The 15,826-nt window shown below is 39.2% G+C and overlaps 1 protein-coding gene across 1 annotated transcript in view; it reads right to left on the reverse strand.

Moving 5' to 3' along the window:
* Nucleotides 1-7,123: 7,123 nt before the first annotated feature.
* Nucleotides 7,124-15,826, reverse strand: part of LAMA4 (laminin subunit alpha 4) — a 104,249-nt gene continuing 95,546 nt past the window's right edge. The window contains exons 31-38 of the mRNA XM_069851722.1: nt 15,245-15,438; nt 13,922-14,111; nt 12,909-13,064; nt 12,004-12,163; nt 10,884-11,014; nt 9,982-10,075; nt 8,887-9,006; nt 7,124-7,474 (exon numbers count right to left, since the gene is read on the reverse strand). Of these exons, the coding sequence (XP_069707823.1) occupies nt 7,329-7,474; nt 8,887-9,006; nt 9,982-10,075; nt 10,884-11,014; nt 12,004-12,163; nt 12,909-13,064; nt 13,922-14,111; nt 15,245-15,438 (1,191 nt within the window). The 3' untranslated portion in view covers nt 7,124-7,328. The remainder of the gene's footprint in view (nt 7,475-8,886; nt 9,007-9,981; nt 10,076-10,883; nt 11,015-12,003; nt 12,164-12,908; nt 13,065-13,921; nt 14,112-15,244; nt 15,439-15,826) is intronic.

Genomic DNA, 15,826 nt, shown 5'->3' on the forward strand with positions numbered 1-15,826 from the left:
TTCCTTCAGATGGACCTTGTAAGATTTGTTCTCCAGCTCCTTCACCAGCTTCGTTGCTCTTCTCTGGACAAGGCTCTAGCCTGGCCTTGAACGTCTCCAGGGATGGGGCAGCCACATCTTCCCTGGGCAACCTGGGCCAGTGCCTCACCACCCTCACAGTGAGGAATTTCTTCCCTATGTCTAGCCTAATTCTTCACAGAAGAAATTCTTCACAGAAAGGGTCATTGGGCAGTGGCAGAGGCTGCCCAGGGAGGTGGTTGATTCACCTTCCCTGGAGGTGTTTAAGGCACGGGTGGACGAGGTGCTAAGGGGCATGGTTTAGTGTTTGATAGGAATGGTTGGACTCGATGATCCGGTGGGACTCTTCCAACCTGGTCATTCTATGATTCTATGATTCTAAATCTGCCCCCCTCCTGTTTATATCCATTATCCATCTTTAAGAAAGCTGGGAAGGTACTGCTTACAAGGGCATGGAGTGATAGGACAAGGGGGAATGGCTTTAAATTAGAAGGAGGAAGATTTAGATTAGATATTAGGAAGAAAGTCTTCACAGTGAGGTCGATGAGGCACTGGCACAGGTTGCCCAGGGAAGCTGTGGCTGCCCCATCCTTAGAGGTGTTCAAGGCCAGGTTGGATGGAGCCTTGAGCACCCTGATCTGGTGAGAGGTCTCCCTGCCCATGGCAGGGTGGTTGGAACTAGGTGGGCTTTAAAGTCTCTTCCAGCCCAAACCATTCTATGATTCTGTAAGCATCTGCAAGCCAACCATACCCTGGTCTCTATCAAAAGAAGTGTTGCCAACAGGTTGAGGGAGGTGATTGTACCCCTCTGCTCTGGTGAGACCACGCCTGGAATACTGCATGCAGCTCTGCAGCCCTCCACTCAGGAAACACATGGACCTGTTGAAGTGGCTCCAGAGGAGGGACAAAAAAATGGATCAAAGGTGGAACTCCTGTCCTGTGAAGAGAAGCTGAGAGAGTTGGGGTTGTTCAGCTTGGAGAAGAGAAGGCTCTGAGGAGAGCTTATGGCGGCCTTCCAGTACCTGAAGGGGTCTTATAAGAAAGAAGGAGAAAACTTTGTAGCAGGGCCTGTAGCAATAGGGCAAAGGGTAATGGTTTTAAACTAAAAGAGGAGAGGTTTAGACTAGATATTAGGAAGGCATTTTTTTGTGCTTAGGGTGATGAAACACTGACACAGGCTGACCAGAGAGGTGGCAGAAGCACAATCCCTGGAGACAACCCCCCTTACTGAAGGGGGGTTGGACTAGATGACCTTCATCATCCCTTCCAGCCCAAACTATTCTATAATTCTGTGATTCTACGATTCAAGATTTGGTGTATGAGTAAGTGTGCCCTGAGAGAAGCTGAGGGAATAGTAAGGTATCTGTCACCTGTTTGGCAGTAGGGAAACAGTGGACACGGTGAGGTATTCAGAAACTCAGCGTAGTCCTGAGGATGAACCTGCCAGGGGCTACAGTATCTCTGCTAGATCCTAAATACAGGAGATGTGGCAAAGGCCTGAAATGAAGTCTCTCTATGAGAGAACAGAAATAGCTCTGTATGATACAATTAATTACTTTTTGTTGCTCTTTTATTTCCCCCAAATACATTATTCAGAGTGATGATGTGAAATGTGCCAAATGATATGAACATACAAATTAAAAATTAAATGAAAAAATGATCTTGTGAAAGTGCTGTAATGATGTACCCTCCCATCAGGCTTGTAAATTGTGTTTTTCTTTAAGCTCAGTTTCATATTTCTTATGCAAATGAGTGTCCACAGTGTAATTAGGAGGTGCTTTTGCCCATGTGTTGAACACAGCAACTTTGGGACGAAACATGAGAGATGAGAAATGTAGAGATGCTATTGTCTCAGCACGATAAGTCTGGTCCACAGCATGGCTGTGCTGCAAAATGATGTAAAGAATGTGTGATGCGCAAAGCAGTTGCTTGCAGAGAGCTCTCTTGTGGCACAAATGGCATGTCTGCCTCCTGTGGGAGGACAAAAGCACTTCCATGCAATGCAGTTCATTAGGTTTTATGGCTAAAACTATCCAACAGAATATGCTTTTATTCAAATGTACTGTTTCTAGTGCTGGTGTGCAAACAAAATCTGCCAAATGAAATTCATAATAGAAATATGAAGCTCAGTGTATTGTAATCGTTTATTTGCTGTTGAGAAGCCATGATGCTGACTCCTGGACATGACCTGGAGATCAGTTTTAAGTCCCCAGGAAATAAGGGTATATTAAATGACTATTTAAAAAAAAAAAATCCTGGAAAGAGTAATAGTGTATTGCAGCAAATACAACAATAGCAATGCATTAGATATAAGAAATACATATCAAGAGTATTTAAAAAAAATAATTGAAAGAGAAGACTCAATCTTCTGGAAATCTGTAATTCTTTGGAAAAAGTAGTGAGTGGTGCAAGCTTACTCAAGCTTCACTTTTGAAGTCGTGAAGGACTAATGGCTTTGGTGTTACAGGCAGGTGGAAAGTTTAGCATGACTAGAGTAATACTACCTCAAATACTTATTTTGTAAACTAATCACTAATGTAAAACTACATGAATATTCATTGGGAAATCAGCAGCTAGACTTCCCCATCTCTCTCAGGAGAGACTAAATGTAATCTATAGCTTAAATTTGTTCCCTGTGGCTACCAAACCTGTAGGTTGTGTGAAACTGTTTGAATACTTCTTGACTGCTATCATATCCATAAGTCTTCCCCTTACATTTCTTTTGTCTAACTTCGGCTAAAAGCATTGCAGCATTGCTTGTACGCATTCCACAGCTTAATTTAAAGTTTACAGCAGTCTCAATAGTACTGTATTTCGCTTGCTTTCTTCTTTAAGTTGGCTGCACTTCCTACTTGTTCTTTCAGTTAGTTCTAGTTTCTGTGATCTATGACCCATCAAGATTCAGCTTGAAGGGGTTTGCTCCACTGAACATGAGATTACTGCAAGAAGCCCCATGCTTTGGCTTACAATGTGCTATTAAGGGGTCTGTGATGGCAAATGTAAAGTGTTTATTCCCACTGAGCTTGGAAACACTGCGAATCAGAGATATAATTGAGATTTCTATTAATGTGGGAATATTTTTTAACTTCCAAAAGAGGTCCAAGGGAAGTGGGTGTGTAATAATCAGTTTGTTTTGGTGCATGTGCTCAGTGGTTTGATGAAACAGGGAGCTCAACTGTGTGAAGGAAATAATCACGCACTGACTTTCCATTTTGTTTTAGATGAAGCTGTACTTCATCTGCCATAGTATAAATTCATGAATCTAGCCAGATCCCCTCAGAGACTTTTTGTCTATGTTAATCATCTAGTCAACAGTCTTACTTTAGCATGTTTCATATCCTGATTTTCCCCATATCCTTTTGTTGTTGATGTTACACAGTACTAGTGTTCCACAGCTTTGGAACACAAATGGAATACTTGAATTGTAGGAACTCAGTATGTTATGGAGAGGAAATGAGGTGACATGGATCGCTGTGAATCTGTGAATAGCCTTTAAATCCCAGCCAGATGTACATCACAACTTAAATATATACGCTATGCTTTCAGCATCTTTTCAGTGACAGTCAATTGATGATTTAGACCACATGTTGCTGTAGGGAGAGTACACTGGAATTTGAACTAATGTTATTCTTTGATTTATATCGGGGCTTAGTTCACATATGAAGGTTTCATTTTTCATTTTTTTTTTTTTTTAACTTAGAACAGCTGACTTTTGAGGAGTTAGTGTCAGATCTGTAACCCTTCATCTTTCATTTTCCATTTCAAGCTATTGTCCATACTCTTGATCCCTGAGAAGGAGGGGCTGATAAGAACCTTTAACTATGGAGATATCTACAGGTCTTCAGAAAGACAGGGCAGAGGGACCAGAGAACATACTTCAATACTCTACCTTGAAGAAGTTTGTTGAGTATTTCAACATGAGTTTGAATTCTTTCTTATATAGCCATGCAAATGTCCAATTTTAGAATATTTCATGATATACTAACAGTGTAGTTGTAGGACTGATTTAGATAATGATGGTAAGAAGACTTACTAAAACATCAATAGTGGCAGAGAAAAGGTATTATCTCCTTAGGGTCAGTGCACATTTTTTTTGTAGATTTTCTGCAGAATCGAGATAGTTATATTCAGACTGAAAATGCAAATGGACAATCTGACAATGTGCCTCAGAAGTTGGAGGTTTTTTCCCAAGTCTTTGTAGATGAAGAGTTTCATCCTTTGGAGCTTTAAGTTTTATAATAGATACAGAAGATGAATTGAACTTTGTGGACATTTCTGCTTAGGCAGTTGCCTTTTCTTAACCACCAGGAGCTTTGAAATGAGTGCAGAGGTGTGTTTAATGTAACGCATCACACACAGACTTTCTTTGGTGTATACGGAATGGTAATTTCAAGGTTTATATGGATTTTTGGAGCAAGGAAATTTGCATTATTATCTACTGTCTCTTGAGTCTGCAAGTATCCTCTGGTTCATAGATTTTTTTTTTTTTGAAACCCTGTTCTGTAGGGTGAAAACCTGTCTCTCTGAGGCCTAGAAAGGAAAATTGAGGAAGATATGCTCCACAAATACTGTTGTGTTTGATTAGTTGGTGATATAGTAGAGAGACGTAAATTGAAGGATAACAGTTTATGAATTTTAATGTGTTTTTTACTCATGTACTGTTTTACTGTTTGTTTTTAATTTTTCCATATATAAAGTATGCAAAGGGCTGATTAATTGGAAAAGTTATTCTTAAATGTAAATTTGCTGAACAAACTCAAATCTCATTGCAGCAAATATGTCTAAGAAAAATATTGTTTATTCTCAGAGCTTGGGTGTGGATATGAGAAACTATGATTTAGTTTGAAGTAGATGTAAGATTGAAAAACATTCTGATTATGTGTACCAGTTAACATACAATGTTCAATTTAATACCAGCGTTCATTAAACTGTGGTGCTCTTAGCAGGCACAAGCATTTGCTATTCCTGGCTATCTGTGCTTAGCAGCTGCAAAGAACCTTGAAAGGAATTTTAGTAATCTTTGTGATGAACCTATCTAAGCTCTTCTTTTATCTCCAGCAACAGGGTTCTGAAGACCAGGGTCTGAGGAAGCTTATCTCAGGTTGTGTTGTTATGAGATTGATTAAGCCAATCTTAACAACTCACTGGCACTGGAAGTACAGAGATTCTTTTTTTATCCCCACTCCCAACTGCACAGCCTGAGACTAAGCATGGTCTCTGGTACCCACTAGGAACACAGCTTACTGAGGACATTCCCCACATCCCAAACCAAAAGCACTAAATGTTTTCCATTCAGAGTCTGGGTAGTAGCTGGGAGCAGGAAAGAGTTCAGCAGTCTTGCTGGTTTTGGTATCCGAGACAAAGATGGCATTTGAAGGCAGCTGAATTTGAGGACCCACAATGTGCTTGGTTCAGAGAGACTGCAGAGGGGTACTTCTACTGCTTGCTTCTCAAGTATGAACAGTGATCAAATGTTTTGTCACGAGTGACAAAAAGGAGGCTGTGTACCACTCCCAGAAGTAGGAGGCCTCCCTGCAGGGTTGGGAAGGAAATCAGTCCTGGGGGCATATTGCCTGAGAGCTGCAGGAAACAGAATGGGAGACACGTTGAAGAGGAGGCAGTTAGAGCAGGCATGGGGCTGAAAGCATGAACAGAGCTGGCAAAGCTGGCAGAATGCGAAAGAGTAGCTGCTGGAGCTATGCTATCTTCTCTTGTCCACTCACCACGCAACATGGCACTCGAGACAAGTGGAGAGGCAGGGATGGTTTCCCAGCTGCCAGAGAGTCCCTGTGCCAGTCTATCCAGAGCTTGTAGTTCTTTATCTAGAGTGAGCCAAGACCACTGCAATCTGTGAAAACCTTTTCCCTCTGAAAGAGTAGTAGCAAAGCTACTGATTATTCTGAATACATGTCTTATTCTGGTGGTTCCTTCAGCTGTCCATAGAGTCAAGATCTTTGGATTCCAGTTGTCAGTTGTGTTTTCCAGATCAGCTCCTCTTAATTTTTAATCTCTAGGGTGTTGTCCTTTATTTTTGCTTTTCATACATTCCAGCGGGTCTAGTTTGAGTTGTTTCCAACAATAATTTGCCTAGTGATCATAAAACTTTCTGTCTACAGTAGTTTATTCATTAAAGAAATCTAAATGAATTTGATGCCTTTTAGGTTGTCACTGAAGAGACTAAGTTTTGTAAATGACTTGTGTCTGATATTCAAGTCTGCTTTGAGCTAAATCCTAGTATTAATTTCCACCTATCTTTATAGTTTTAACTTAGCTCATATTTACAGCACTTTGCCTTCTGTTTGCATCTTTCTGTTTCACCCCAAGTTCCTCTGCAGCAGCATATCTTCTGGGATACATTCCACAGGAACATCTTCCCAGTTTAAGTGTTATTGCTGCAAACAGAAGTTGTGCAACAGTTTCACAAGGAAGTCATGACTTTCTGTGATGAAGGATTTACCTGAAACTGTGACTATGATTCTGTTTTCAATGCTTTGTGTTTATATATATACTTGTGTTATATTACAGCAAATGAGATCACAATGAGATTGTAGATTTAGTGTCTGTGTGTGAGTGTACTTAAAAATTTAGAGAAACAACATCAAATTTTGAATTTTGTCTCTCTTCTCCCTTCCTGTGTAAGGCAAGTATTGTGCTAGAATTACCTAGTTTAGGTAGATGGTCAGTTGTATAAAGTGTCTTTCTTAGAAGATATACATCCTATTGTCACATTGTGCTAGATCATAGCCGTGAAGTCTAGGAGTGGAATAAAAATGTTAGTTTTTCGTTGCTTGTAAGCTTAAGAAAGTGGTATGTTCTCTGCACCCCCATTTTAATTGTGGAATATATAAATGAGTTGAATGGAAAATAAATTCTTTGAACACAGTTATTTGCAATGTAAGTCTATTTTCTAGCTTTATTCTTTTAATGCAAATTAGCAGATCTTTTCCTGGGAAACAAAGTGTGATCTAAGGTATGGAATGAAATTATGTAGAGGATCTATCTTGAAAATAACATATTTCATATAGTTTTAATTTCTCTAATAATCTCACTTTTTCATGTAACAGACTGGCCACACATACACTATAAGAAATGGTAAAGCTCGCTCTTGTGGTATAATAAGAGAAGTGCAGAAGCAACAGCCCTTTATTCTTCAGTGTTTTTTGTTTGCACGTAAACATTAGAAGCGACCCTTAAACGTACTGCTTTCTGTAGATGGATTCTTGTATTTTAATTCTTCTCTTGATGAACACATTTTTTTTGTTGTTGTTCTATCTTTGTGGTCTAGGGAACTTTACAGGATTGATACACGATCAGGCTGCTGGACATGTGTTGACGCTCACAGCACCACTAACCAAAGCTGCTTTACTAAAACTCACTGGTTTTTCATCAATCATGAAGTTACGAATGCAGCCAATGAAGGAGTTGCGTGTAGTCAGGCTGGATGTTAGCAGAGACTCTGGAAGAAGCAAAGTTAAAAAAAAATAATTTGAGCTCATGTTGACCAAAATAATCAGTTTGGTGGCAGAATCCTTTCAATTTGCTACTAACTGCAGCTCTGTTGAAACTTCTGTGAGTCTTTTAAAATGCCTGACCTACTGCCAGGGTTCTAGAGGCCATTAGAGTGACTATGGAGAGTTATGCACGTTTATGTAAAACTCCTGATACTACATAGTCAGTGGAGGCCCAATCTTGCATTTTTTGACAACAGCATTTACTTTAGATGAATCCCAGGGTGTGTGTGTGTAAATTCTTTTAACATGACATGTATTGTCATCCCTTTCTGATTTGTTAGTTTGGATTTAATTTACTATATTAACATGGTAACAGTATTATGTCTTGTTCGTTGTGAAGGTTTTCAAGATTTTTCTATACCAAAGTGATAACAGCTTTAGAGAGCATTGCTTTAGTATTTTATAATTAACATAGAAATAGAAGGCTCTATTATGAAGCAGAACAGCGTTTGCAATTACCACTTTATATTACCCTTCTGGGAAGAGTTCTGTCCTAATAAAATTCCAGTTTGGATTTAAAGAGTGAGCAGGCATCTGCACAGAGATTTTATTATTCCCTGTATGTTCATTTTTTCTTCTAGTAGTGTGGGATGGATGAGAACATCATGCACTCAAGCCACTAATCCAAGATAAGCTATATAATAAATTTTGTAGTTAGAGTTGTTCATGATTGACATGCAAGGCACAGAGAAGTAATGCTGCATGTTTTCAATGAAAAATGTACAGGAGATGACTTAAAATTTGAATCACGTAGTGTTGATTACAGTTTGTATATGAACCCCAACAGAGTAGCTCTGTCTGTTGAATAAGGGAAGTAAATGTAGTAATCTTGGCCCACGCTACGCAGATGGTCTGTGAGTCACAAATTCACATTAGCAGACATCTGTGCAATAGAAATCACTAGTCAAAAAAAGAATCTTCATGTTTTGTCTTGTGCTCAAAGATGCCATTGCTTCAAGAAGAGGAAAGCAGCCTACCAGCAACCAAATCTTGAGGCTCCAGTTACAGTGAGATTCCAACTCCTTAAATAAATAAATCACTTCTTAAAAAACAGTAAGTCGATACTGGAAAGTAAAATGGAGAAGTGGTTTTTTCCTAGCTGGCTGACTTCTCTACTGAGTCCATATCTGACCCAGCAGCAACTCCAGTGGATGTTTTAATTTCAATGAGGCAGTACTTTTTTTCTTTGATAACTTGAGGTAGAAATACTGATCGGCTCTTGAGCTTTTGAATTTTAGCAGGATGTTCACATGAGATATGTTTTGTTCTTTTATGAAATGAAAGCTAAGCCTGTATGCTTTCTCTGGAAACCATGTTGAAATTTGTGAACAGTACCACAAAGTTGCCAAAAACTTACCTGGTACACCTCCAATAAACACTGGCTCCCTGTGGTCGATTGCCTTTGGATTTAATGGCCCTACCACATGGTTGACTTCAGAGTCTACATCCAGCTGCACCACGTTAGCATCTCTAATAACTGAAAGAAGAAGGAAAAAGCATCAAGAAGATTTAAGAATTAGCATGTGTGTTTTCTATGACAGACAGGAATTAATATATTTGATCTGAGTAGCTTCATTTAGTGTTTGCTAGACTGGGTGTGAGCTGTCGGTGCCAGTGCCAGTAGGGGCAGATTCTGGCGTACATCAGGGACAACGTAAGATAAAGTGTGAGAGCAAGGGTGCTTTTGAGTGAGGGTCTTGTTTGCTAGCAGCTGTGACTAGTCTGCAGGTTATGTGTGTACAATGGTCTGTGGCTTAGAAAGACTGTTTGCCATATCATCTCCAGCAGGGACTGTACTAGGATGCAGTGAGGTTCCCTTCTTGCTGGTGTGCCTACGTTTCCTTCAAAAGGAAAGTAGAATGCATGGGCAAGGGGCACACACTTACGTCTCTACTGGAAAAAAGCACTGGGGGACATCCCAAGTGAGCACCTAAACAGGAAGGTAAGGAAGTTCAAAGTACCTGAAATTTAGAAGTACTTTTTGACTTTCAGACCCAGGAAAGAAGGATGGCAGTCTGGCACAGGTGCAAAGTCCTGACTGTAGATGTCTATCAGTGTGAGGTGGGGGTTCTCAGATTTGTCCTGTTGTTTGACCTTTAAGGGCAGCATCTATTTGTGCCTACTACATTCTACCAACTTGTTTAATCTCTAATTGGGAAAATAATATAATCTGGTATATGACTTGAGAAAGGTTGTTAGTATTTCAACCAAGCTGTCTTGTTTTCTTTGAACAAACGTCTTTGCTTGTGTTTGTCCCCCCAGAAATATCTACAGTTCCTATATCTAAGGGAGCAATATGACTGTCTCACACAAACTTGTGTCTTGACAGGTGGAAAGGAAGAACTGAAAATATGACCCCATTCTCAGTACATTAGGCCATGGAGATGGATGTCTGAGGATGGAGAATTGGGCTATTGTGATGACACTTAGGGGATGATCATGTTTTACTGACCTGCAATTCGGTGCCACCTGCCATCGCAGAGACTCTGTTTCAGTGTCACTGAAGTTGAAAAATCCCTGATTCCGTTATTCAGTTTCACAGTAACCTGGAGGAATATAGAATCATAGAATAGTTTGGGTTGGAAGGGACCTTAAAGATCATCTAGTTTCAACCACTCTGCCAGGGGCAGGGACATGTCCCACTAGATCAGGCTGCTCAAGGTCCCATCTGACCTGGCCTTGAACACCTCCGGGGATGGGGTATTCACAGCTTCCCTGGGTGACCTGTGCCAGTGCCTCACCACTCTCATAGTGAAGAAATTCTTCCTTACATCTAGTCTAAATCTGCCCCTCTCCAGTTTATACCCATTGCCCCTAGTCCTATCACTACAAGCCTTTGTAAACAGTCCCTCCCCAGCTTTCTTGTAGACCTCCTTCAGGGACTAGAAGGTCACTATATGGTCTCCTCTGAGCCTTCTCTTCTGCAGGCTGAACAACCCCAACTCTCACAGCCTCTCCTTGTATGGGAGGTGCTCCAGCCCTCTGATCATCTTTGTAGCCCTCCTCTGGACCCATTCCAACAGCTCCATATCCTTCTTATGTTGATGATTCCAGAACTGGACACAGTACTCCAGAAGAGGTTTCACAAGAGAGTCAGTGCTGTTGCTTTTTTTTTTTTAACTGATCATTAAATATTTATAGTTGGTATCAATAAAGTGATCTGATTTTGTCTTAGGTGGTTTTTGTATCTTAAGAGAAATATCTGGGTTGCCTAATCTAAGAGAGATATATTTGAGAGAGAAATGAGAATCAACTAATGGCAAATTTGTAAGATAAAAGCTGCATATAACAGAGCCCAAGTAGGTAGGGGAGGAACCAGTGAAAGCAGTGGAGGAAATGTGACCTTCATTTTACCTGTCCATTTCTCATGTGCATATTCAAGTACTCTCCATTCACGCTGTGACCATGCAGCAGAATTCCTGAGCTGCTTCGGGGACGTATTTCAAAAACAACTTCAAATTTCAGGCCTAAACTGAAGGTTTCATCTGTGAGGAGGAAAAAAATACTTTTTTTGTACTGAATTAGTGATGAATTACATCTACTCAAAGTCAAAAGGGAAGTTCAAAGCCACAAGGTGGAACTTGATTTGTTCTGTCTTTAAAATTATTGGAACATGTGCTTGAAGAAATGGCATGATGTGCCATCAATAGCCCATTTCAACTTTTTTTCTGATTATGCTTCCTTGAGGTGCTAATAAAGGTTTCTTTATTTTTCTTATTTAAAAAATGTATTCTTAGCAATGAAATGGACAGCAAAAGTAAGTTATCTGTGGGTTTTGGCAGTTTCTTATTGTGCAAAGTGCTAGACATTCAGCAGTCTTTATACAGTGATTGGGAGTTCACTTGAGCTTGATGATTCAGTAGAAGAAACCCCTTTTCCAATCTGGTGGCAAGCCAGGGAGCAAATTAGAACACTCTCTAATTCTTCTTGGTGTTGCTAATTAATAGGGTCATGCAGTTTCCTTTCCTGTTCAGATCAGAGCCTATATGACTGAGAACCCCTCCTTAAACACCCCTTCTGTAACACAGCAGGCCTAAATGACAGAAAAGATGTGTTCCCTCATGCTGTTCATTGTTGAGACATGCAGAAAGCCTTGACCTAGGATTTTTCAATTACTTGTTTTATTAATTATAAAGCTAAGGGATGACCATTTGCTGGTATACGTGGGTCTTAGCCACATTGACTACTATATACCTGCAACATTTTTTTTCCATATTATAATTTGTTCCCATGTAAAATTAGTGTAATTATTTGAAATACCCAAAGATGTAATTATGGAACAACTTTTTAAGTTTCATAGTGACATTTTGACCTGTCAACTTCAGCTGCTTACCACAATAACGATCGGTATCTAATAATCCTTACAGCTCACAGCCTCAGAAATTACCACACCCTTTTTCTGAAATATGCCATTCTGAAGCACAGTGAATACTACAGTCTGATTATGGGATAAATTTGTTTAGTGGTGTATTACCAAGAACGACATATCCTCCTTCTGATGAAAAGTATGTTCCTGCTTCTGATGGGCCTTCAAAGCAAGGCGTTACACTAAACGTCTGTGAAGCTGAAGTAATTGATCTTTCATTGAGCTGTAAATTGCTGAGACAACCATTAAAACTGTAGACAGAGTTAATCTGAGGGGGAAAAATAAAAAAAGCATGATTAGTAGGTCAACTGCTTGTGGATGGAAACAAACTCTTCTGTCCTTATTTGTACTTGTTTATGAGCTGTAAAGCTGTGGTTATCCGGTGCATCAATTTTGAATTAAAAAACAGTTTCTAGAGAAGAGAAGCAGGACAGATGCTTTTCATAGCCTCTCATGGCTCCCTGATGACTTCAAGGTAACTCCAGCTTGTGTTGTTTCTCAGACAGTCCTTACTGAACCATGAGAAACAAAAGGCAACTAGAGTAAGGCAGCATTATACATACTTGATACCCTCAAGGCATGACAGGGATCTACTTTTTTTGAGTAGAGTATCTATCTTTTTAGACATATAGATTAGCTTGAAAGAGACTTGTTTATGTTCATTTTTGCTTTAACAATCCTTTTCATATATTTCAGCATCCAAGATTTAGAGCAGGATCCTGACTTCTAGGTACTGTCTTAAAACAGAGATACTAAACGCTAAAATCCCTCTGAAACTCATATGTATCTCAGGCCTTCAGGGGAAATTGATCTTGTCTAACTTTACCTGTCTCATCTAAGCTTGGATGTCACTAGGATTTTTCTGTTCTTCAGAGATCACTGGCTTTCCCTTTGCTGCTGCAAAGCTGAGGATTCAGATCATAATATGTATTTGCCTGAATTCATCCCTACAGTTAGCTTTTGCATTAGCTGTACATGGAGATGTGGGATGGTGGAATTGGTGTCTGCTTTACCTGGATATTTTTTACAGCTTTCCCTGGAGCTACACCTCCAATGTAGAGTGGTTCATTGACTTGCCAGGTATTCACATTACCACCAAAAGATTCTTCCAGCACTCGGAGACCATCAATTATCAAGCGACCAATATTTTTGTCTCTAATAAATATCACCTAGAAAGGAAAGAAAAGTGATTGGAAGATTACTTTCATCTGTTGAGGGCATACTCCTGTACAGTGGAAGACAACAAGAAGTTTGAGAAGAAAAGCTTATTAGCCATATTCTACAAATCTGTTTTATTAACTGCCACTATTCTTTGCTGGACAACTATCTTTTCACATTCATGTAAAGGCTAGGTAGTGAAACTGCTGTTTTTCTTACATTTTGGTGTAAGGTACAAGGCAGAGGTAATCAAGGTGTCACAAGGTCTACTGAGATCTGCCCATCTTATATTTGCCGATAAGATTCATTGCTACAGTGCTATCACTGATAGCATTTTTATGGTCTGGATTAATCCAACCTGCTTCAAACACTGCAATATGCCCAAGTTAGGAACTTAGTGACTGTAGATTTCCTCTGTAGTCAGTGATGAGAACGAGCTACCTACAGAGACAAATTCACATTAACCCCCCAAATTGTCTTTTTATTTTCATAGACTACAGAGGGAGCCTAATACTATTGCGCTTCTTGCTTAGGCACTTCAGAGTAATTTGCTGAACAAAATTGTCCTAGTCCTTCCTTTCCTAGCTAACTTAGATATTATTGCTTCACTGTTCTGTTTTCTTGAGTCACTTCTGTTCAGCTGCTAGCATTGGGAATTGCTGGATTTTTATAACTGACTCTCTTTCCTGTCCCTACTTAATGACCTGATAAAATACCACATGGAATATTTAAAAATATTGGCAGAAGTTTCTCAACATATACGTGTGGTTATGAACACATGAATGAAAACTCCTGAGCTGTCAGATCAGCAGTGTCTATGTTGTAGCCTTGATAGCATGTATAATAGTGATTGCTTTCTTTTACTCACATTGTGCCAAAGGCCATCATTGTATTTCTCTTGGCTCTTAATCCTTATCTTCTGATGACCAGCATTAAACATAAAAATGAGTCGGCCATGAGCAATGAAAAGGGCCATGAAGTTGGTCTCTTGTTGGTCTGAGACGTAGAAAATCATTCCATGAGATGAATGAGTTTTCAGATTGATAGAGAACTGAGCTCTGGCACATAAAAACACAATATTAAAATTAGACCAGATGTAACTGATGTAAATCAGCTACAGGCAGAGGAAGACTGAGATTTTCCTCTCAAAGGAGTATACATTTCCTTTATGGGGTGGTGTTTCTGAGAAACATTCCATACTATTAACTGGAGTAGAAGTCAAAGTTGGAGAAGATACCTTGCAAGGAACTTACTTAAAAAATTTAAAATCTCTGGGGTGAATAAAACCAATACAAATCACCAATAAATGATACTATATGCAGTACATTGCCATTCTTGTCAAACAGCAATGTTAGGGGACTTTTTAACTGTGATGGCATGAAGGCCTGACAGTTCATACATCTTTGATATTATTCCAGCCTCACTGCTAAGCTTCTCCTTCCTTGTAGTTCCTTGTGAAGTCCAAGACAACATGGCAAGTAATAATGACTTGGTTTGACATTGTGAACAGTGAAGATTTATTCAGGAAAAGAAGTTAGGAAACAACAGTCCTCTGAGTTAGTTGTCTGGTATGCTTCCAGGAAGTGGTGTATTGCTGAATTTATATTCTTTCACGGAAAGTATTAAACAAAAATCCTTTGTTGGTCATAGCATACCATATGGCATGTCTCGTGAGAGCCTGAGAATTAAACGTCTATAGTATCTAGACTCATTATTAATTTTATTTCCATTATAACTCAAATTGGACATGGTTTTCATAGCTTTTTGTCCTAGTGTACTGTGTAGATTCCTAACCATTAAACAGCTGCCAAGGTCTACTCAGCACATAACTGCTTCACTTCATATGGAACTATTGTATTCTTTTGCAGCTCTGCTGTAATGTTATTGTTTCTTGCATAAAGGGACTGATGGTGCATTGCTTGTACAGAAATAGGCAAGGAGACACATTTTGTTAATACACCATCCAGATGAAGACTGGGATGTGACTGGAAGCGTATTCTATTTATTGTTCTTACTTAACTGAAACACCTTTTAATAGATCCTAACAACATGCTTTATACAAAAATTGTCCTAAGATATAAAGGAAAAAGACAGAGTAACAGCAGAAATATGTCCCTTTTTTAAATTTGAAATACGTCTTTCTTCTCCCAGTATATTTAATTTTTATTTTTTATTTCTAAGATCCCTTTACCTTTTACTGAAATCCTTTGGTATGTGATCAAATTCTTGGCGGCTGTTTGCTGTTCCTCCGAACTGGTATGCGTGTTCAATTGCCTTTGGATTCATGGGCAAATGGCACTGAGGGTCTCTTTGCATATTCACTACTTGATGCAGTTTTTTGAGGCCAGTTGAAGGCTGTGAGATCTTGTCTTTATCTCTTCCCACCTTCATAGGAAGAAAACCATTAACCAGAAATTTCAACTAAGTTTATACATAATAAAAATGCCGGTATCATTTATATCTAAGCTAATAATACATTTTTCCCTTACAAAAGTACCAGGAATAGTTTCAAGTCAAATTTTGCTTGAACAGATCTACTGTAGATGCTGGTTTAGGGCAGAAGAAGGGATAAACAGAAGACTTGTGTAGCTAACGTAATTACAATTCGATTATTTTGCATTTTTCCTAATGTAATCCTCTCGGCTTTTAATTATATTAGCTATACTATAGGCATAAGAGGACATGGTTGGACTGAAAGTTCTGCGTGCTGAAGAAAGATTTTTGTCACATTTAGTTAATTATTTAATTAGTACATGCTAATTGTACCCAGTAG

This window comes from Phaenicophaeus curvirostris, chromosome 2 (assembly GCF_032191515.1).
Source record: "Phaenicophaeus curvirostris isolate KB17595 chromosome 2, BPBGC_Pcur_1.0, whole genome shotgun sequence".
Lineage (NCBI taxonomy): Eukaryota > Metazoa > Chordata > Aves > Cuculiformes > Cuculidae > Phaenicophaeus > Phaenicophaeus curvirostris.